Source organism: Varanus komodoensis, unplaced genomic scaffold (assembly GCF_004798865.1).
Source record: "Varanus komodoensis strain SLA01 unplaced genomic scaffold, ASM479886v1 scaffold21, whole genome shotgun sequence".
Classification (NCBI taxonomy): Eukaryota; Metazoa; Chordata; class Lepidosauria; order Squamata; family Varanidae; genus Varanus; species Varanus komodoensis.
The window spans coordinates 17330650-17354605 of record NW_025335589.1 but is presented as its reverse complement, the minus strand read 5'-3'; the positions used below and the strand labels follow the sequence as shown (position 1 = coordinate 17354605).

Below are 23956 nucleotides of genomic sequence, written 5' to 3'. Positions count from 1 at the left end.
TATCAGTTTTTCTTCCTGCAAAATCCCCAGAAGTTCTTTAGCAATCCTTCAGGATCTCTTTGGAATAGGGAAGTTGCTGTGAAGTGTCAGAGGGAACAACTTCTGTAAGAACACATTAGAAGTTCATCAGTATATTGCAGTGTGAGTCTAGGGGATTGCAAGTAGAGCTTTCATGACAGCAACAGGCCATCCAATGCCTATGAAGAATATCTCTGCATCAGGAAGACTGAACCTCTTTTGGTTCGAGTTCAGATCCATTTCTCGGAGGAGAGGGGGCACATTCCAGCAATGGGTGGGGCCAAGGCAAAAGCCTAATATAGTTTAGATTTTTTGTCAGCTTTAGGACATAAGCAATGAGCATCCTCAACTGAAGCACCAAGACCAGGGGTGCTGGAGATGTAGCAAATCCAGAGGCAAAGGAACAAGGAAAAGTAAATACCCACAAGGCATAGCAGAAGCGGGAGCAAAAGCAGACAGGAGTCAAGACATGAGTGAATAGATTAAAGGGCTGGAAGCAGAAAGAAGCAAAAAGCAAATCAGAACCACTGAGTGGCCAGCACATAAAGTCATACTGTTGTGGCAAAACTGGGCAGACCTTAGAAGGCATTTATAAAGAACCAGTTCCCAGCTGGTATGCATGATTGCACAGGTCCTAATTCTGCAAGTACCTACAGCTCTGATGCTAATCCGGCAAGCACTTACAAGGCAGACCAGACTGCCTTATCAGGTCACCAGGAGGAGGTGAATCATTCTGCAGATTCTGACCATTGCAGCTCTTAGGAGATGCATTTCAACCTTTTAGATGAGTAAAAAACTACTCAAAATCATAGAAACCACCCACGTGATCGCTACACGGGGGGAAAGGGAATACAGCCGAGAGAGAGAGATAGCAGGATAAAAGCCTCATCTAGAAGCACCCCAAGTTAGTACAAAGAGAGAAGGAAGTTGTACACCCCTCACCACCATCCACGGTTTTACACACCAGGTTTTACCATTGTTGGAGCAAAGGAAAAGACCTGCTAGCACAAAAATGTTGTATGGATACTGGCGCTTCAGTATTTAGGTAATGCATAAGTTTTGGTGACCATACATTTCCATTAAGGACAGCTTTTTAAAACCCTACATTTTCAATTTGATATATGACTTAAATGAACTAACTGCACTGAGTAATTTATTAATGCTTTCAGCCTGACCACAAATATATAAACACACATTTAAAAACCAGCTGACATGAATATACATATGTGTAAAGCCACATTATTCCAAGACTTAAGTGTAGTTTCACTATGCAAGTATTTATTCCTTGGCACTTCCCCTTCTCTCTCTCCCCAGAGTGATTTATAAAGTTCTGTAATTAATTTGATGTTAACATACTGCCTTACAGCTAGGCTGGTATTCTTCTTTAAGGAATACATTTTCCAGATTGTCACTTCAGTCATAAACTATGATCACAGTATTTAAGCTTCATGTGCTGCAAGTGCAGGGGAGGCAGGGAACTGAAATGTTGGAGGAAAAGGGTGCAATTAAGGGAAGGAGGCATGGCCAACTGGAGAACCATGCAGGGCCAAATTGGAACCATAGGAAGGACAGATCTGGCCCCTGGATTCCCAGAGAATAGCTTTATTTGAAGAAAAAATACATATGCAAAGTTTGAGTAATCCATGTTCTGTTAACTTATATTCTACTAAATTGGTGGTTGGAGGAAAATGGAAGGAAGTTTGGCCAACTAAGAAAGCTCAGGAGGCCAGACTGAGATCTGGCCAGAGGTTGCTCACCCCTGGCATCTAATACATTTTAACTGGCCACTCTTTTTGCATTTCACCTTAAGACTGACCATGAAGGGTTCAAATTCACAGTAAAGTCAGCCTTCCCCAGATCATCCTGCATTTTTCATTTCCTATTGCACTTGGCATTTAGAAGCTACTTCAAAGCCCCCTTGACCTTTAGATATAAACCTGTTACTTACATATTCAATAAATGTGTGTATGACACCATCTTAGCTAATCTTGCTCCCCAAAAGTCTGTGCAATGACAGCAATTTTTGCAAAGGGGAAGATTTTGCATATAAAGCTATGTATCAACTCCTGCCTTGCACAAATTTACAAGAGACTGAGAGGAAGAAGGTGAGAAAGAAGCAAAGAATAAGCACGCAGGCTATGACTACCCTCAATGCCTTGGACAATTTAGATGAAATCCTTTGAATTACAGAACTCAAAGGTCTGTGTTACACTGGACTAGCAACTTGGCTCCTGTTATGCACTACAGCCTGTAGACACTTGCACATGCATGGAATTGCAAATAGCTCAGAAAATATATTTTAAACGATCATCTTTTCCCATGGCTTATGCAATTCCCTCCTCCAGGTGTTCTAAGCATAGATGGTAAATATTCCTGCAGATTCTTTGATGATTAACATTAAGTTGCATGTAGATGGGGCACCCAGTAGCATTTTGGCCAACTTACTGTCTGTGATCTACTAGCATTTCAAAGTAACTCTACACCACAAGGTGGTGCCATAACCCTGCTATATTTCACAAGTAAAGGTTTCTAGAACTGTTTTACTTCTCAGGGAGGAATAGCATCCTTTCAGATATATTCCAAGATCCAAACATTTAGATGCCTTTGTAGTTCCTTATCCCTGCCCCATGATATCCCCTTCCCAAGACTGAACCTCAGAGTAGCTCTCAAAAGAATGATTTAATGTTATGACAGGTTGGGAAACAGCAGCTAGGAAGGTTAAATTTTAACCCCTCATCCCATCTCTGAGCATATCATAAACCTGTGTGTGTGTGTGTGCGCGCGCGCAGGCACGCGCGGGAGGGGCTTATGAAGAATATATTACAAATATTTTCAGCATGACTCCCAAGATCATAAAAACAAATCTAGCTCTTTGGTTTTGGAAAATAGAATGGTAGCCTCCAATTTAAAAGATATGACATGTAGCAAAAAAGATGGTGAGGAAGGAGGGGCATCAGTCCTTGAAGTTCCCATCCACAGAGGTGGGCAGCTTGGGGCCCATCAATTGTTTTGGTCTACCACTCCCATTACCATTGGCTATACTGGGTAGGACTGATAGGGGGCCACAGGTTGCTCACCCCTGCCTTATAATATCCAGCTAAGATGAAAACAGTGCAGGTAGCTGCTATAAAACAGATGGCAAAGTCAAAGGTAACTGGTCTCACAACCGAAGTGATGCAGTTGCCCTTCCCTCCATCTGTTCTCTCTTTGGGTTTTATTTTCTGGACCTTCCCTCTAAACATCTCACTTACCTTTTCTGTCCAATCATGCTGAGATCAAGATGCATTTTAAGTCACAATAATAAAAGTGTATCTGTTTAGAATATTGATAATTTCTGTTTCCAACATCCATGTTAGGCCTAGTATTCCCAAGATTTCTGACCACTGGTCATGTAGGCTGGGCTTGATGGGCACCAAGTTGGAGAAGGTTGCTGTACATTCTGGCACTTAATGTCAGCAGCTTACACCATCCTTGTTAGCAATGGGGCTGCTTACCACTGTTTCTTGTGCACTCCATCAATTATGCTGTTTGTGTGGTCCCCAGCTTGCACAAAAATGGTTCAGTGCTTCTGGAGTGCAACCTGCAACAAGCAGAAGCAGTTGTTTCTGGAAAGGGACAAGTCAGTAGACCTCATATAAGAATCCTCCACTGACATGCCACCTTCAGGAAACAAGCAGTGCAGCTCATCTCAGGACTTGTCCCAGTTTCTGAACAAGAACTTGAAACAAAATGGGGCAATGGCAAGTATTTAATCTATGATGTCAGCATACCATGCTACATAATCAGAACATGTAAAACTGTGTACACTTGCTTTAAAAAACTGGACAAGGGACAGCATGAGATAACTTATTGTTTTAGGTCATTTCCACCAAACAAAAGGCAGTAACAAGGCAGAAATGGAGGGGGTGAAAGAGGGGAGGGGCGGAGAAACCACCTAAATCAATTTCCTTTTTCCCTTAAGTTAGTTCTATAGTTTTCATCCAGGCATCCCCTTTTCTATTCATCACCTGCTTAAGAGGAAAGAGCCTGGGAAAAGAACCACAGATGACGAATGTATAGATGACGAAAGTAAAGTTGGGCAGGGAGCAGACAGTCCCTTAATTACCCATGTCCCAGATGTTTAGCAATATTTGGATCATGGCCATGGTTATTGAGTCAAGCCCAGGGAATCCATCCGATTCCCAGCCTGAGATTTCTCATATATACCTAACAATGAGTAACTTATGCATATTCTATGCTGTGGAAGGGAAACCAGCATATAAGGAGAAAATGGCAGGTGGCTTGGTAACAGTGAACACAATTGTAATTTTGGACAAGAGATTCCAAGCATTAAAATAAATTCCAAGTCAAATTTTAATCCCAATGGAGAATGTCCATGAAAATGCAAGCTGAAATCAAGAGGGACAATAGCCACAGGAGCAATCACTTTAGCCATTGTTTTTTGAAGGTTACAGTGATTGTTTGTACCCTGCCTTTTTCCTGTCATCATAAGGAATCCAAGGTGATTAAATAGTCCTTCTCCTCCTATTTATCCTCACAATACCCTATGAGTCAGGTTGGGTGGGAAGTCAGTGATTGCAGTGATTGGCCCAGTAAGTCTTGTCAGTAAGCTTTGTGGCTGAGAGTAGACTAGAACTCAGATCTCCTCAGTCTCATTCCAGTGCTCCTACCATTATGTCATACCATGTGAGATTCAGAGGAGGGGCTTATGAATTTCCTGTAAGGACTCCCCTATATTATCCTGCATAATTAAAACACTACTTATTCTACCTGCACTACAAATTCCTACTGCCTGAAGCCACTTCTTTTGAAATAAACGGAGAGAATCATTTGGGTTTATGCCTGTCATGTGTGGTTAGCCCCAGCCTTGAACAGAACACATTCCAACAGATCCAAGTACAGAGGCAATCACAGCATGAATAATTTTCAAGGGATCAAATGTTAAAAAGTCTGAGTCTCCATGCTGCTTCATGTTCTATGGCTTACCCATAATAAATGTTGTACACAATTCTCAACTACAAATAAAGGGGAAAGTGAGGTACAAAAGGCAGCTAAAATTAATCACCTCCCTCATGAAAACTGTTTAAACATTTAAAATGTTTGGCTTAATAGCATAAACAATCCTGAAAATCACAAGCAGCATACAGGAGGCAAAGGTCTGATTCACATTTAACACTAACCCATGGTTTATTTAAAAAAAAAAAAAAGAAGAAGAAGAAGTGGGGGTTTTGACCACTCTTGGCTGCCACCTCAGAAGCATGGTGGAACAACCCAAGAACACCCATGATTTTGGATTCATGCATAACCCAGCATCTGAACAACTAGCAGGAAATAATGAGTTGTCTTTGTGCATTGTACATAAAGTTAAGAATGAGTAATTCCAGATTCACATCATGATTCAACGTGGTTAATTAAACCAAGTTTTGCTATTACATATGAACCAGGTCAGAGTTATTCACCTTCCAAGGTATACAAAGAATCAGATAATTCAGTACTATTGACTGGGAAAGACAAAATATACAGTGGTAACCTGGCTCACGAACTTAATCCGTTCCTCAACTCTGGTCGCAACCCAAATTGGTCATGAGCCAAGTCAAATTTCTCCATAAGGTTCAATGTAAATAAGGTTAATCCGTTCTGTAAATATTTTTTTTAATCAAAGGGAAAATGGACACAATCGTGGGTGCGCTCGGGGGGGGGGGGAGATGGGTGCGATCGCGGCCACCCGCCCCCCCGAGCATGACTGCAATTGCGCCCATGCAGGAAAGATGGCTGCAATCATGATCATCATCCAATGTGGAATTTGCGACCTGAGCAAAAAAATCTCTGAAATTTCTGTTCATGACCCAATTTGGTCGTGAACTGCGGCATTCGTGAGCCAAGGTACCACTGTACAAATGCCACGTTAGACCAGGACAAAATGCAATTCTTATGTTGAGAAAATGAACAGTTTATAAAGTTAAATGGAAGTCTACTGCTAAAGAATTTAGACATTTTTCTTTCAAGAAAATATTAGACACATTATTAAACAGCTTTTTAAAATGTTGTGTATAGCTTAGCATATATAGTTAACATAGCTCTTTTGAGCTTTGGCAAAAGCTAAATATGAGCAAGTAACTCATGTTTTACAACAAAAAGAAAGGTTGCTTTCTTATTGTCTGCAACCCTCACCATTAAAATCCTTTGAGTCATACACTGTTGTTAATAGTCACTCAAAAAACCTCACATGAAGTGATGGACATTTAATGCCTCCTGCTTGAAAAGTTCTCTGTGCAAAAGATAAGTATGAAGCAATTTAGAGATCTAAATACCTCTTCCTCTCTCCCAACTCGTATTTTTCACCCAAGTGCATCATATCTATGGCTGTTTTACATAAGCATTTGTCTCCAAAGAGTCATTTTATATGGCTTCAAATCATAAAAGCATTGTGTATCTTTGCATACTGACTGGACAGCCTCCATCTGTGCTGCTGGTCTTAAAATGTGTCAGGGAATGCAACACTAAAATGTTCAACACATTTTCCAGTCAAAGTCTGTAGACTTACTTATACATTTTAATGGTTTGAATCAGAATGGCCTTCACTTTGTCAGTTTCAATAGAAACTACAATGTGTTGGTACTTGTGACTAAGCATGAAATTGTGTATTTTTGAAGCCTTAAAAAGTACACACAATATATGTACTAGGGTTTTCATTAAACTTATACAGTTTCACAGATGGCAGGATGGTATGTATGCAATTCTCTTGGGTGCAATATGCAAGTCCCAGCTGGAGTGTTTCCAACAGGATGTATAGCATGGTCCTTGAGCTTACCCTTTAAAAACATATTACTTAACCCAGTGCCAGCAAATGTTGATACAAAAATAGAGTGCAAGAACAACTTCACACGTCCATATAGAGGTTACTCACACAGAAAATAGTTAAATCCAGTTCAGTAAAAATTACAGCAACTACAAAGATATAACAAAATATTTATTTTCATAAAATGAATAGCTTTAAATAATTTCATTAAGGAAGAAATCACAAAAGGAGTCAAATAGCTCTAAAAGTTTTACAGACACACATAATTGCTTTCAGGTATCAGGCCGTGCAGGGCAGAATACTCTTAAGAGGTGTTACTTGAGGTCTTCAACAACTCTGAGGTTTCTTCAATCCTGAGAATATCATACAACTAGGCTAGTTAAACAGGGCAAATTAAATTGGCTTCTTACGGAATAGTTTTATTAAATAAGCAGCCACTGGATTTTTCAATTATATTAAAGAGTCAATAAGCTTCAACAGAAAAAAGGAAATATGGTAACAGAAACAAAATGCTGATGTGTAAAGCATTAAAAAAACACTAATTTTTCAAAGAAAAAACCCAAAATGAATTGCATTAGATTCAAGAAATGCAGTATCAAGGAGGAGACACCACTGCTACAAAATATCAAACTATCATAATGTAGAATTCAAGAGTAATTGTTTGAAGGAAAATATATGATCTCCTCCAGTAAAATGTTACTAAAAAAATTCATCTCTAATAAATAAAATTAACACTATAATTTCTAGAAAAAACCCACTAAACTCACCTAATGTTGTGATTTGATGGAAATAAAAATAATGACTCATCCCACAAACACAAAACTGTAGCTGGATTTATTATCCAATATAGACTTTAGGAAATGTCACACCTGCCACAAAACCTTTGAAGTTTTGGAAAATGCATGTAGTTTCTCTATATGTTTTGAACCCAAACAATTCCCTACCGGGAAATAAATTTGTCTAGCCCTTTTCTTTTACTCTATTACTTACATTTTGCTTATTCTTTCCATCCTTTGTATTGCTGTCTCCTGCAATTTAAAAGCAAAAGATCACGTGCATTCTTCAAAGACCACATTGTTCAAAGTTTAACTATATACAGACACACCATTTTTTCCACAGTTAATTCACCAAAAGTGCTTTTCAATAAATTTTTACTGTTACCCACCAGCCCCCAAAGCAACAACGCAAACAAATACATTTAATTCTGCCAAAGAAAATTAGCTAGTATTTGTCAGTTTCAACTTACTTTTGAAACCTCTGACAGAACAGGATTATTAACGACAGTGGCTTTGGGAGATGGGTCTGCAGATAATAGTGAATCGTACCCAGACGACTGATGTAGACTCTCTGGCAGCTCGACCTTCTCTTTCTCTGTGAAGAAGCATTCATTTTAAAGATCACCTTTGCCTTTTTGCTCTCACACACCTTGATTTACAGAACATAAATCAAGAGAAGTTTAGAGAAAAGAACTAGTAAAACTCCCAAGATATTTCTCTCACACTATTGCAGAGTGGTACAACATAATTACAATATAAAAACAACCTACTAAGTTTAGGCAAGAATGTCACAATTTCTGTTGCAATTAGTAACAATGCCACCTGATACAAATATCATTATTCAAAACTAATTACTGCCTGTATAACGTCTTCCTAAGACCTTTTCCTAGTTATCTTGCAGAACAGTTTAAAATTCAACACAAAAGACAGCATGAATGGTATCATACATTTGACTTATGCTGTTATGATACTGGGAGGGATGATACATTTTCCTCCTGGTGGGCATCTTTTTCTCATGAAGTTATATTTTTTTTAAAAATAGTCATCAGTCATTTATTTATTTTGGATATTTTTATACTGTTCATTAGCTGAATAGCTCTCTGAAATCGTTTACAATAAAAGTAAACCTGAACCTCCTGACACACCCTAGCCTGTCCAGCTGACAGACAAGTTTCTGAAGCTGGGTAACTTTGGGCCAGTGACACTCAGCTTAACCTACCTCACAGAGCAGATATTGTGAAAGGGAAAAAGAAACCACCTTGGTTTCCTTGCAAGAGGGAAAAAGGGCAGGCTTTAAATGTAATATAATGATGACAATGATTCTGGTGCCAAGGAACTCTCCCTTTAGCCAGGGGAGCTGGGGGGAAAATAGAAAGGTGATTTGGACTTTCTCTCCCAAATGCCAGAAACAGAGAGCTCACCAAAGTCCTTAAAACATCTTAAAACATAAGCAGCAGCCTTATAACCATCCAGTCTTTCATGTGGGGAAGAGTTCAGTGAGAATTCCCTTTTATAGCAGAACCAGATGTCCAAATATAAAAAGAAATGTATTTAGTAAAAAAAAATCCAGGGAAGGTAACAATCACACACATACACAGAATGCCAAATAAAATCAAAGAGTCAGTATAACCAGTCACATTACTTATTTGAGCAGAATCTTGGATCTCAATGCCTATGTTGAGTTTATTGCAGAGAGAATGAGAGAAAATGAATCAGAAGAAGTCTTTGGCTTTTTGCTAAACAGTAAATAGAAAAACTCTGGAAAAACTGAGGGGGTATCTGTTCAGTAAATGTCAGCCTTTTGCAGGGACTGATGGTGACTCTTATCCAAGAATACAATAGTTTTGATTTCTTACTCAGTGGTCTAGCCAGCAACTCAGAAAGCTATATAGTAGCTGAACCCATCCTTCCTAACAACTGTGACATCTAAAAGTCCAAAGAGGTTGGCCTATTAAGGCTTTGTTCACATTTTGGAGGACAAACAAGTGAGATAAGACTAAACAAAACTATTCAGGTTGTACAGCAGGTTGTCAACTGGACAGTATTCTAGTGGGCACTGTGGATCTGTATGAGAAATAGGATCTTGTCATACAAGCCCTTTTGTATTAGGAAGACCACAGCGTTATTGTAATGAGTTCCTACTGATGAATAAAAATGCTACGTAGAGTTCTCATAAAGAACCCAGCAAATGACAATTTTCCACAGTGAGAATACTGATATGATGTAGAAGGTATTACTTCAAGGTGGATCTGGAAGCCAACAGACAGCAAGTGTAGCAAATCATATAATAAATTTCAACTTGCATAGATGAGGAAGTAAATTATTACTAGCCAATGTTTTAGAGAAGATGAAAGATGTCTGACTTTGTTATTCTCTTCAATTCTAAGCAGTGCAAGAGAAAAGGGTTAAAAGGGTTTCCTGCTGAGATTCGAAAACTGAAAGTTGTGATGTTTATCTTCTTGAAATGATACGCATCACAGATCAGAAAAGAAGGGACAAAGGCTATATTGTGGTCTTCCACAGGTGTACACTTGTAAGGGATTGTAATCCTTGCTTCAAAGAACAGTAGGTACTGCCCATGGACATTGACCAAGCAAGGCTGCAAAATGCTGCTTCTCATTTGACAGATGTCAAATGGCAAGCTGTCAATTGAAAATGCCAGGAAAAGATCTTTGTTTCTGAAAGGGAGTAGCAAGTATATTACCCCCATTGTAGCAAGAACCTCTAGTTCTGAAGTGTGGAGCTGATCATTTCCACTGTCCTCTACTTTTTCCACCCTTTCCAAAGACTCTAGGTGCTTAAGAAAAACTATAGCACGCCCACTTATGGGGGCATGGAATTTTGTCAAGTGTCAAAAGAAAGTGTTTCTTTTACAACAAGCTTTTTCACAGCATTTAGCAGGATTTTTTGACAAGAAAATATACAGATTTCAGTTTGACAAGAAAATATACAGATTTCACATTTAAACTTAGAACATCACAGCAAAGTTCCAAAAGTATGCTGGGCAATATATCAAACACTCACCAAGAGAAACTGGAGTTACATTTCTACTAGAGGTATTTTCTTCATTCATGTTACTAAACTCAGTAGAGAAGTCATCCTGAAATTATAGGACATTTTGTCATTTATAAGAGAATTCTTCAAAAAGAGTTAGGTTCTCCAAGATTTAGTTAGCTAACTGTTTTGATATTTTTTAATCAGTGAAATATGTCACAATACATTCCTGTAACAAAATATTCCAGAATAGGCACTTTTCAAACATAACCTATCAAAGAAAATGCAATGGCTTCTTTCCTCCTGGTCTCCTCCAAACAGCTTACCACAATTTTCAAATTAGATGAACAATGGTTATCGCTAACCTACAAACTATGAGTAATGTGAAGCAAATTGAACAAATGCTTTTTTGCAGATCACATTCTGTCTAAAAAAACTGTATTCCAATAGCAGTGACAGCCAGTTATTAGCTATTTCTCTCTCAACTTTAAAAAGAACCAAAATCATGTGGCTTGATCCAGAGGTACCCATCCGCTAGCAGAAGACCTCTTTCTGCAGAAAGGCTTTTTCTGACCCATTGTAACACTGCAAGAACAGAGATCTCAAATCCAGAGATGGATTGATACTGCATACAGCAGCACAATGACGACACAAATGCTTGAACAATTCATGGAACAACATCACAGCCAGAAGTTCTCCTGTTAGCAATTCCCTGGAGTTATGTTAATAAGGCTACAGAAGCTGTCATGCAGAGGTTCTGCAATCGGCCAACAGAGCTTCCTTGAGTAATTCCAAGGGGCAAGGCTTGGCTTCTAAGCTTCTACCCTATATGAATCTCTGCTTATTTTTGATCTCTTATCAGACACAACAGCAGGGATAAAGATGGCTCAGGGCTTGGATTGCACTGGGAAGAAAAGACAGTATCCCACATCCCAGTTAAGAGGCTCTGAATGGTATATGCCACCCCATAGTGCATGCCATGCAAACACTCTACTGGCATCAGGAGGAATAACACCAGCTGAGTCCCTGTTTCTGTCCTAAGAGAAGCACAGAAATCTATCCTTCTCACAACACTGATTTTCGGTTCTGCCCCTGTAGTTTAAAAGAACTGCTAGAAACCAGAAACTAATATGCATTCATAACAATACACATACATTTCATCGTTCAGGTCAACTACTAAAGTTACAGAAGAAAATGTCAAGGAAGAAAGAAAACCCATGTTTGTTCTAAGTAATCCTGCATAGAAAACATGGCAAGTACCTACATGCAGTAACAATCTTTTTCATTAAAATGCATTAGCAACAAATGTACATATAATAACACTTATATTTCTTGTATTTTCCACAGGCTTGTCATAGAGGTTATACAGAACAATTATAAAGTTTTATGCTTAAGTAGTAATGAGTTTTGGAAAAACAGCACTGTTATTTTTCAGTAAAAACCATTACAATGCACAATATGTATATTGATCATTTTGTACCACTTGGAATATGAAATTTGTTACATAACTGTTAAACATAGAAGTGTGAAACATTACCTTTCTAGACTGAAGTAGCAGCTGTGTTTCAAGGAGCAAGACCCTGCTCAGTAGATTATTCCAGTCCTTCTCATCCATAACAATCTTCCCCTGCAATTTCTCTTCCAAAGCATGTAACTTATCTTCCACCCAGTTCAGTTTCTTAAATTTATCCTGCAGTTCAGCAAGTTGGCTCTTCATTTCTTCTATTTCACTACTATCCTCCAAAGCCTGCAAATAGGATTACTTCATTCATCTAAGACATAGCACATTGTTTTAGATAACCTTTGCTCCTTAGCCCCCTTTGGTGCTAAATCAAGTGAGGGAAGCAAGGGGCAAGGCCAGAGGTGAGGTCCCATTTCCTCCATGGAGGGACCAATGACACCATTAATATAACTGTTTACCAGCTACCTGCTTATGCCTTTCCATCATGCAGTGCATTTATCAATCTTTTCTAAAGTTCGTAGGAGAGTTTTTGACAGCACCATTTAACTTTAAGTTTAATCTAAACCTGGATTCAAATCCCATTCAGTCATGGGATCAACCAAGAAATTACGGGAAGCTATTGTCTAGCAACATATTCCTATAAATATCTACTCTGAAGAGAGGAACTGTAATGACACAAGGGGGAAGAAAAACTGTGATTCCCTGATAACTTTTCACAGGGGAAATTCCCGGTAAGTGCAGTTCTACTCGTAAGAACTCTAGATCTAATCCACTTCACATTTTTTATAGTCTACTATCTATAGACATTAACTTTTACATTGTAACAGTTATACACAAGCTATTTCACCTAAAATTTTGCTCAACCAAGCACTATTAAGTGTACATTTACCTCCTTGTGCCACAAAAAAGCCAATACTTTTCAATGTCATTTCAACAGGAAGTAGCTAAAGAAGGTTAAAATAGCTTTACCCGTTCATGTACACTGTCCAAAACACTAGTGCCACTGTCCAAAACATCAACACCACAGAGAACTTCATCCTCCTCTTCCTCCAATGCTTCTTCAGGGATCTTTGCATTCAATAAACTTTTATGACGTTCTACTTGTGCTTTCTTTGCATGTAAAATATATCCAAAGCAAAAGCAAAGAGTCCATTAAGAAAATCATGAAGTTTAAGCAAAACTATAATCATGTGAACAGGGTCAGTCTGCCAGAACTATCGTATAGACACTGTGACACCCATACACCTGAAACTTGAAATGCATACTGATTGGACCCTGAAGTTGTTCAGCTCAGGTCTATTTACCTTTTACAACACATTAATTGCAAATAGTTTAGTGTGTTTGAAACTTGCAATACTATCTTCAGTCACTAGGTGGCAGAATTTCCTAAGTAGTGCATAACTTAAGCTTCATTAGGAATTAGGTAGGACTCAGACTCATGGATTCCATTCTGTCATCCCCTCACTCCTACCAAGTTACTGATGTGGAATCAAGCCAACACATGTAAAATTCTTTTTAAACAATTAGTTGTAATCTGGATTATTTTCTTTTAAAAACCAGAGAATTTTGTAAGCATTTCTGTCCTTTCCTGTGCAAGTTGTAGAGGCCCAAATATGAAATTAACTGTCAGAAAATTCAAAGGCCAAGGCAGAGCATGCATGTGCTGTGATAGGATATATTCATATTTCTCATGTTAAATGCTACAAGAACTACTCCTCAAATATAATTTGTGCACATCACAAATTTTACTAGAGATATGCAGTCCTCAGTGCAAAGTTTGCACAAAAATTTAAAGTAAATTCATTTAAGCAGAAAGCATGCTCCCTGCTTTAAGTTGCTGCATCAGAAATGTTTCAGAAGTTGATCAAGCTTCAGCAGAATGGGTTTTCCAGTTTCCACACATTCCTAGTCTTAATACACATGAAGTATGAGAGACAGAACAGCACAGATATCACCCTCTCTTATGAATGGACTTGCATAGACACCTGTCAGGAGCTATAGGGGTGTGTCATAGCAGAGAACAGCAGATTTTATTTATTTAATTTTATTAAAACATTTTTATGCCGCCCCATTCGCCGAAGCCTCGGGGCGGCTTACAACAATAAGAATAACAGATGTTTCTGACCTCATATTGAGCACAATGTGTTCAGCTCTGATAGCTGTGTAACTTTGCTTGAATCACCTCATATCAAATTTAGGACTATCCTGGTTTGTTTGCAAGTTTAAAATAATGTTAAATGCTCCTACCTGCTGAAAATCCACAGTACAGATAGTTGAAGGATCTAGAAGGTTAGAAGAATTTACTTGTGGTTGTGTTTTAACAGAAGGTATTCTCTTTCGTGTTTGGAATTTCACCTATGAAACATGTAATAATCTTATCCCATTGTTAGCAATGCCAACATGCATACACAGCATGGATTAAGTTCTAATAAGGCATCTTGGTGAAATAAAATTTAGGGCTCCCAAAGTGAAAGGTAAATGCACTGCGTAGCATCCAGTTGTAAAACAGCAACTGTTATCAGTATTAATTCACTTTCCCTCTCTCACCTTTAGCCTGAAAAGCATTGAGGATGCTCTTAAAGCTGGTTATTTGAAGTGCAAGAGACAAAGAACAAGTTCAGCTGGGTGAGTGGAAGTATGCTTTTACAATGCTGGCTCTGACATACACAGTTCATCCTTTAAAGAATGCATTTTGTGAACTTTAGCACATTTACAAAAACCCAAGATTCTAACTAAAATGAGCCAAAACATAGCCATCTATAATAACTTTATTTCAGTAACTTAAGTCTTGAGAGGGAGGAAATTGTACATTTATATTAATCAAGAATAAAAGAAAAAAATCCAACCAAATCTCAGTCTACTTCAATAAGTTGCCTTGAGAGCATAGCTAATAGCTGACATGTTAGTACAACAGTAAATTATTAAAAATGTACAGGCAGGAACACAGATAGCTAACAATTTTCAGTACCTTATTCATGTTACTTAATTCTTTATGCTTTTTATAGACTGAACTAATAATATCACAAACAATCTGCATTTTTCTCTCTGCAAAGCCATATTGGAGGAACTGTTGTTTTGATACAACTGGCTTATACTGGAAGTGATCACGGAGAACCTGCAAGTAATAGAGAAAAAGGAATTAGCCTTTAATCAGTAAAATTGTGCATTTTAACTAGCCTAACAGTTATTAGGAACTGGGATTATATTTCTCCCACTCCTATAGATTCTTACCTTAATCAGCAGTTGAAGCCTTAATTAAAGCATCTTCCATTCAAAAATATTAAGAAATGAAGGTACAGTATAATAGGTTTATTTATGGAACCAGTTGTTTATATTATTTACCTGAAATAGTGTGCCTAAGAGTTAATTATTTAAGAAAATAATTAGATTTGGAGAAAGATTTAGAAGCTTTAAAGGGGAATTAATAAACTGTATAGGTTTTTTTTCTTAATTTGGTTTATGTTACAGGTGTCGATGGATTTCACAGTTGATAGATTATGCACTTTGTTTTATTGCAAGACGACATGTAAACCACTTATAACAAGCAGGAACGCAGTTAAAAAAACAGCAAGTTCCAAGCCTCTTCATGACTTTTTTCCCTCCCAATCCTGCCTCTCACAGCTCATGGTTATGGAGTAACACAGAGCAGTTTGCAGTGCTGAGTTATTTGAAGTACTGTAGCAGCCCAGGACCAAGCTGGCAAGCCACCAGAAGCCTTTTCAACTCTGGAGCTAGGAAGGGGGTTCTTTGGCTGCCATGTTCCAAGGCATACGAAACACATCCAAACAAGTTTGGATCCTTTCCAGGTCCAAACCTGGGCAGAGGAATTTTCCTGATCTCACAGAGAAAACATCTGGTTTACATTAAACAAAGCACAGTGTGGCTTAATTTGCACACGGGGGTTATAGTGTTGTGATAGGCACCATTTCTGCATGACATCTGCAGCGGCTTGCCATGGCTTGTCAGGCTGTGCATACCCAGGTGGTACTGCTTGTTTGAGGGTTAGACAACCCCCAAATAACCCATGGCTTATTTTAGGGCTCCCTGAGGCTTATCTAATCATCAAACAGCATCTGCAGCCTGGGTTCACACAAGAAGCCATGGCAAGCCAGGCACCTAGCATGACAAAACAGCCCCTGTGGGTAAATTAACTCATGGTAGGTTGCATGTCATGTGAACCAATCAGTATGAATTTAGTGGGAAAAGTAAGGGCAGGGTTTTTTGTTTTTGTTTTGTTTTTTTGGCTGTCAAGGCAAGCCTTAAACCCACATGTGCATAGATATACATACTCCACTTTCCACTTAATATATCTTAACAGCTAAGGTGTTGCCTCTAAAGGCATCATGACATAATACATGCCAATCTGTTACAGTCATGGAAGAACAGTGCACTATGAATGAAGTGGCAGTTTTTATATATGCTTGTGATATCCAAGATGTCACAGCAGTTTTATCCTTTTCATCACTACAAGAAAACATCAGTGTTACATCAGGATACTAAAAACTTTAAATACCTTATAAACAGCATCAATAAAACGTAGGTCATTCTTTGCTATTAGTTCCACACCTGATTCTACCAGAAGTTCAGTAATATGTGGTGAAAAAGATGTGAAGCAGTAACTGATGATAGGCAAGAATACAGATGGATCACCCTTTGCTAGTCTGTAATACAGAAAGAAACTAGATAATAAATTATAGAAAAGTCAAGCTTCTTAGATCCTACCATACTAGCAGAAGTGTATGATAGAAATAGACTATCCATAAATTCAGAGCTGACAGGTTTTATACTGAAATTTAAAGGGTACTTTAGGTTTCTGAAGTACAACCCAATCATTTTCTTGACAACTGCAACCACCCTCGTATGAGATAAATACTAGTCATAACTGTTACTGTTCTCCATTAAAAAGACCCAGGAAATAGAATAAAGGTTCTATTTAGTCAGGTACCTCCTAAATAAATACTTGGCTTTACATTCCAGTTCAAGTGACACATTCAGCATAGAGGCAAACTACAGACATAACAGCATAATACAGGCTTCTACTATTGCTTCCAAAGAGGGAAAGCATTTAGGATACTTTTGTTTTTCACTGATTGTGGCTATTTTTTTTTTTTTAACTGAGTGACTGAAGGGTGATATTCCATGTAACATTCCCTAAATCACAAATATATAGAAACTTTACCTGCTGTTGTTAAAAGTTCATTACAATATTTAAAACTTAATTTGTATCACAGTAACAGTTTAATTTTGTTCAATTCATTTTTATAATCAGCTGTGGTATCTGCCCTACTAAACCCTGTTGGATCAGAATTAAAGCCAAATAGTACAGCATTCTATTCCTAAAGTGGCCAGATTTCTACAGCAATCCCACAAGCAGGATATGAACACCACTACACCATCCTACTGATGTTTCCCAGCAACTAGTACTGCAATGCATATGTTCTTAAATATAGAATATAATATATAACCATCAAGTTATGATGGCTATATTAATAAGCACATTATTTTTTTCACGAATTTGTTCTAACCACCTTTTAAAATCATCCAAGTTGGTGGTCATTTTGTGGCAGGAAATTCTATAGTCTGACTCTTATCAGAAGTTCCCACAGTGTTCTATTAGAAAAGCTCTAAGTACCTTTGCCATCAAATCATGTAAACAATGGCAGTTTTAAAACAAATATATGTCTCTACTTACCCAGTATAGTCCACATCTTTGGGATAATTTAAAAGCCGAAGTCCTTGCTCGATCTTACGCAAGTTTCCCTTTAAGTCTCCTGTAGCCATGTTATAATTCTTTTTTCAATAATATAGGCTAGAAACAATAAAAGCTTTATTTTAAAAATCAGATGTATGTTTTAGTTGGAAGTGGTATTCTTATTTGCATTACACACTTAGTTCAAGGAAACTGAGTTGATTAGGGCTGAGTTGTAATACTCAGTGGGCTTATTTTCCAAGTTAGTTAATATTAAGTTAACAGTGCAATCTATTGCTTTTCTATCTTGCATTCAGGAGGACTGTATTTCAGATTAAAGGTATTTTTAGCATTGTGAAAACCAAATCAACTGTCTCAAAACTGGCAAGCTTTGACCCCAGAAACACACTACAGTCCTGCACACCTGAGAGCAAATCCCAATGATCTCAGTGAAATTTACTTTCAGAAGGCATGCACAAGATTGGGCAGTGATGGTTACAATCCTATGCATACTCAGACCATTCATTTCAGTGGGTATTACTTTTGAGGAGACACAGACAGTACTAGACTGGAAGAAATGTACAACTTGGTACTAATTTCCACTCTACTCAGCAGCTTCTATTTCAGAAGCAGACATATATACAAGCCACGGGATGCATGCCCCCTCTCACGTGGGCATTTGGCACGATGCAGTGATGATTCGCTGTTCACGTACTTACGGAGAACCAGTCGCATATATTTTGACCCCACTCACCCGAAAGCGCTAACTCCTTCCTATCTTGCATACAAGAGGGATACATTTTCCGCTCCAGAATATCAGGGGCGCTAGGGCCTGGCAATCCAAACACCTGACAATCAATTGAACCGTAGGCAAAAGGAGAGCAACACGGCGCCACCACACTGCCCATTATTGAAACAACGTTTGACCTACCGCCAGACATGCGACTGGCGGGGGGACAGGGGGCTGACACGACCCGATTGCCTAAGAGAAGGGAGGAGGAGGAGGAGCGCGATGTCGCGTCATGGCCATCCCTGCAGCCCCCCGCACATTCTGATGAGGAGGGCTCCCTTCTCCCTCCCCAAAGCTACCTCCCCTCCTCCTCCTCCTCGGCGAGTAATTAACGACCTCGAACACAACTACGAGGTCCTGGCCCTGAACTCTGTGCCTTCTGCTCCTGGGATGCCTCAGCCTGACCTATCGAGACATTCAGTAGCACAACTCCGACGGGCTCCGGGGTGGCTTCGCCTGAGGGCGCCTCAAGGAGCGGGGAGGCCGGAAGTGCTGCAGCGAGCTCGCGCCCCTTCCCAGCTCGCGCTTCTGGTAGCGCCCCCCACCCCGTTTCCCTTTAGCGGGCATTTGAGCGCTCCCGCGGGAAATCCCAGCCACCTTGCGTTTCGCCCCGTGCAGATTCCACACTGGTCAGCGCCGGGCGGCAAACGCCCACTTCTTTCGTCCGAAGGGCCCCGCAATCGCAGCGCTCTCTTCTGCGGATGGCTTATCGCCACTCATTCCCAAAAACGGGGGCAAAATCAAGACCGTTAAAGCAGTTGGAGCCGGTAATGAATCTGCCAATGCGAATCCATCGGTCACTTCCACGTTTGGAAGGACGCCACTTCCGGTAACAACATACGAGGCCGTGACGGGAGCTGCAGCAGCGATCCCAAACGTCAAGACTCAGGAGCTTGTGTGTGTGTATGTGTGGCAGAGGTGACGACTCATGTTTTTGCGCAGGCACCCGGAAGCCCACTGGGAAGCTAGTTTCCTCCATCAGCCGTGTGAGGCTGCCTGACACGCTCCCCTCCTGCTTATAAGGCTCGCGCACCCGATTTGAATCCGATTCGTCGCGGCGGCGGTTGGGACCAGAGCTAGCACAGGTAATGTGAGTTTTAGACTCCCCCTTTCCCGCGGACAGGAACGGCATGGGCCTTGACCAATTGTGGGCCTCAGCTGCTGTGTAGGTCGCCTTCGAAGCCAATCGCGAAGCGAGGGTGGGACTTGCTGATGTTGCCCCCCCCTGTCCGTTTTTCCTTAGACGCTCTGAACATTATAGTGCAACTGGGGACAGCTCTAAGTAGACTTTCGTGGTTGAAACTTCCGCACCTAATTGTGTCCCTTCACTTTTAACGCACGCCTACCCATTTAACGTGGAAATGTCTTTTCATTGCAAAGTCTGGTTCTTCCCGTAAGCCTTAAAGGAGCCACATTCTTGAACTCGCAGAGTGGTTCAGATGTAGCGACACAGTTAATTTTTACCAGCTCTTGTAATGTGCAGAAGAAGTTAAATTAACAACTAGGATGGAACTGAGGAAAGTGAGTACAACTTGTAGTAAAGTTAATTTAGGTGTATCTAGTCATAACACTTCTGTTGTGCTTGTTTCCATTTGCTTTGGCTGCATTGAAATCTTTGATAAAAAGTGGAATAGGATTGTTTTCAGTAAAAAGAACTGGGATTTACTACTGCTTTACTGAAAAGAGCTTAACTATATAAAGGGCACTTTGCAACTCCCTCATAAAATGGCACACTAATGACAGAATTTCAAACCTCTAAAGATGCAACAGAAGGTCACCATCTCTTACCCTCATGGTTTCTTTCCAATCACAAAGTAATGTTAGATTTCCACTTTTCTATAATTATGTTCTTCATCTGAAGTTTGGGAGCTGTGCACAAGTCTTTTTACTTGCGTGACTTCTCTTCCTGTACAAAGTTAGGCTGAAATCATCGAATTGGTAGGATATTGCTAATGTGACTGACTAGAGAATGCTAGGAGTTGCAGGATTTTTGTCTGTCTAAACAACGTGTAGGACAGACAAAACCTTTAGAATTAAAAATATTCTGGCCTCAGAAATGTGTTCTGTGTACCAGAAATGAACTTGCAGTCCTCCCACACACAACCCCCCACTCCTAATTATACCAGGTGTTCATTCAGTAGCATAATTCAGGACATAACAGTTGCTATTGTTGAAAATTGGGAATTAAAACTTTTTGCCAATTTACTGCAGTTCATCCAGTTATCTTCTGGTAGGTCCAGATCTTCTTCCCACTTCTGATCTAGAATCCAGTGTCTTTAGGCCACAGCTGGGTTACTGTGCCCCCAGGTAACTTTGCTCAGCATCTCCAGTACTTTCTGAGATATTTGAATGGCTATGTGGGCCTTTCTTATTCTGCACTGCTCAGAAGGAAATACTTAGGCAATTGCTGTTAAGTATAGGAACACACCCGGCTGGCAGCTCTGCCTGTCTGGAAGCACCCTGGTCCCTTGTTTTCTGTGAAACTTAACAGAAACCATCTGAATGAGTTGTTCTTATGCTATAGCAGAGAGTAGGATGAAGTAGCAGCAGCAGGAAAGCCAGTAAGGCAGGGGCTCTGGAGCACACAGGCACATTAAAGTTCATGGCATTTCTCTTCACCAGTTTGAGGAAAAGGGAGGGATTAGCACATGACTTCAAAAAGAAAGCCCGAAGGAAGAGAAAGAAGAGAGGAGGCAGCAATAGTTGTGAAACGGATGCACATGCATGATGATGAAGGTTTCACATTTCTAAATTCAACATAGGGAGCTTTGTCTTCCCAGCACTTGATGCTTGAACTAGAGGTCTGCTTCCTGCCCCTAATAATCCACACATTTCTAGTTTCTGCTGCTTATTTGTTTTGGTGCTCACCTTTTCTCTCCTCACCCTGATATTCTATTTCTCTCATATCTTTTCTGTTTTTCCTTTCAATACAATTTTTCTTGACTTTTAAAATTCCTCTTCCCCGTCTCCCCTTCCTTGTACACATACTCACTCTTTGCTCTGATCTTTTAAAGTGATTTTTTTCTCCTAATTTTTCATCCTGTTTTTCTCTATTTATTGACAGCTCTATTTGTGTCTCTTTTTACTTCCCTTCCCATTTGAGAAGGGTAAACATGGCATGGTTGCTGTTTGTTACTGAACTTTTTTTGAAATAATGCTGTTGTACAAAGTGGTGCTCTAATCCTGTTCCTAGACACATGATTAGCATTGCCATTCTTTGATCTCTTCTCTTGTACTTTTCTCTGTCCACTTCTTAGACTTAAATACTGCAATGTATTGAATTTTAAAGCATTTTACCCCCACTTCAGTTGAAAAAGACACTGTTGTGACTTATACACCAATAAAAACACAACAACCCTTAAGATAATGAAAGGAAAGAAGATGAGGAAGAAAGGTGGGGGGGGAGTAGCTCTTGATAGTAATTGTTACTTATACAAAAATGTTATAAGAACCAGCTGGGATGTGAACAATACAAGGAGAGAGAGGTGTGGGTAGTTGAACTGATGTCCCATCGGTGTTGTTTTGGTACAATATCAGAACTGTGTCTGTGCAAGGTAATGAGTGATTACCAGTACTTATGCAAGGGCACTTAGGCGTAGGTCCTTTTTTGCTTGTATGACAGTGGATGAGATGTGACTCAATGGTGCATCCTTATGCAGGTTTAGATTTTTTAAAAGTCTATAACTGCCAGCATTACTGGCAAGCTAACGGCTGTCTAAACATGCATAAGGTTGTATCCTGTGGCAATGCTCTAGATTATATCCTCAGTTATTAAAAACTCTCAGAGCTGAAAGCAAATGAGCATTCTATGGAAGGTAGGAGGAAAAGTGAAGATAATCTGCATCTCCCCTCCTGCATTTTTCTCTAAACAGTCCCTTCAGCCAAAGTGCTTTTGAAGTGTGGGAAAGGAGACTGGAAAGCCATCAGGATAGCTTGTATCCTGGCCTCTGCAGCCTCCTACCATTCCCATGCACTAAAGCACCCCCTTTTCCTCCTCTGAGATTGAGTTGCCAAGCTTGAAGGTGAGCCAGTGCAATTTGTGCCACACCTACTGGGATTGCACAGTAGATTCCTATACCCAAAATCAAAGCAGTGTCTCAGACATTGGCAACTCATGTGCAGAGTATTGCATCATATTTGTGCATTGTAGATCTGCAACTTGGACTTAAGCATTGTTGGCCATGGCAAACTCTGCATTTGATTGGGCTGTTCATTAATAATGCTTTGTGGACTCCATCTAATGTGGCAATATCAGTGATTTATTTATTTTGTCAAATTTGTATACTGCCCAGTAAGTAAATGCCCCCAGGTTTTCAAAACGTGGTGTTTTGCCAACTCTTGAGTACATTTTGGAACACATTTGTTTTCACTTAAGGAAATATAATTTGGCTTTGGCAAAATGTTCAGTTAGGCTGTACATGCCCCATTGAAAATAATGAATCATGGTTCTGAAAAGTTCTATATAGAATTGTACTGTTAGTTTTTAATTTTATCATTTATTTAGCTGCTTCTCCAATTTTCCATGGTGATATATAGAAATTAAACATTAAAATAGGCAACTAGGGTAAAATCAATCAAACCAGAATCTGCTTAATTAAGAAGCCGTGTGTGCATGTGTGTACAGAGGGACAGACAGATCAGAGCATCACTACAAAAACTGCATTACAAATGAGTGGTTTAATGTTCCTTGGTAATGCTACTATCACATAATGTGTGTGCCAGAACAGGGTGGTGGTCTTTCAGATGATTTGAATTTACAATTTTGTATGCATTTTTATATATCCATTAAAAATTATTGAGTATACACGTACTTGCATGTGTACGGCTTTGGTCTCTCTTCGGTACTTCTGTACATTCATGAGGTGTGGAATGTAACTTACTTCATGGAAACTTTAGAAGAATGGATATTAAGGATATCAGAGAAATCAAGAGAGAAATGCTGAGACCTACCCTTGCATGCAATAACAGCCCATCAGTTAAGCCATGGTTTGTCATGCCCAAGTAAGAAAGAGTTTGTGTTCTGCCTGCAGTACACATGTGACATTTACTTTTACTTTACAACCCATGATTAACTCATTTGTAGGTTGTGGAGTGTTATATCCAAGCCCAGGTTGTTGGGTTGTTTATGGGCTAAGCAACCCCATAGACCAGTAGTGGCAAACCTATGGCACGCATGCCACAGTGGGCACACAGAGCCCTCTGTCAGCACGCGAGTCTCTCCAGCATCGCCTCAGTAGCCTAGCATCAGATAACAGTGCACATAGGAGACATGTACATGCTCGGAAAGGAGTAGTGGCGCCAGGCAATGATGTCACAAGCCCCGACTAATTAGCCGGGACTCATCCAAGCTGTCACATGGCCAGTCAATGCGCTGCCAAGGGGATATATATTTGCTTGGACTGGCTGTGAGTTGTTTTTACTAAACTAA

At 39.6% G+C, this 23956-nt stretch overlaps 2 protein-coding genes across 8 annotated transcripts in view; one reads left to right on the top strand and one right to left on the bottom strand.

Annotated features, from left to right (window-relative positions):
- Positions 1-6975: 6975 nt before the first annotated feature.
- On the bottom strand, positions 6976-19299 carry CEP44 (centrosomal protein 44). 5 transcript variants are annotated; one of them, XM_044430929.1, is made up of 11 exons: positions 19126-19299; positions 17742-17858; positions 16563-16710; positions 15018-15164; positions 14297-14404; positions 13019-13159; positions 12125-12334; positions 10618-10693; positions 8064-8188; positions 7808-7845; positions 6976-7170 (listed from the first exon to the last, which is right to left on the bottom strand). In XM_044430929.1, exons 2-11 carry the CDS (start codon positions 17828-17830, stop codon positions 7122-7124), a joined length of 1131 nt encoding a protein of 376 aa, XP_044286864.1. In that variant the 5' UTR covers positions 17831-17858; positions 19126-19299; the 3' UTR covers positions 6976-7121. The 5 variants fall into 5 exon arrangements, with proteins under 5 accessions (XP_044286864.1, XP_044286861.1, XP_044286862.1 ...); XM_044430926.1 differs by lacking the exon at positions 19126-19299 and adding an exon at positions 18493-19101; XM_044430927.1 differs by lacking the exon at positions 19126-19299 and adding an exon at positions 18670-19101.
- A 63-nt stretch (positions 19300-19362) lies between these two features.
- The window catches only part of FBXO8 (F-box protein 8), a 33232-nt gene continuing 28638 nt past the window's right edge, over positions 19363-23956 (top strand). Inside the window, exon 1 of one of the 3 annotated variants that reach the window (XM_044430822.1) lies at positions 19363-19613. The gene's annotated coding sequence lies outside the window, so the exon portion shown is untranslated. Of the gene's footprint in view, positions 19614-19803; positions 20050-23956 lie in introns of those variants that run through there. The other 2 variants (XM_044430820.1, XM_044430821.1) reach the window with 2 other exon arrangements.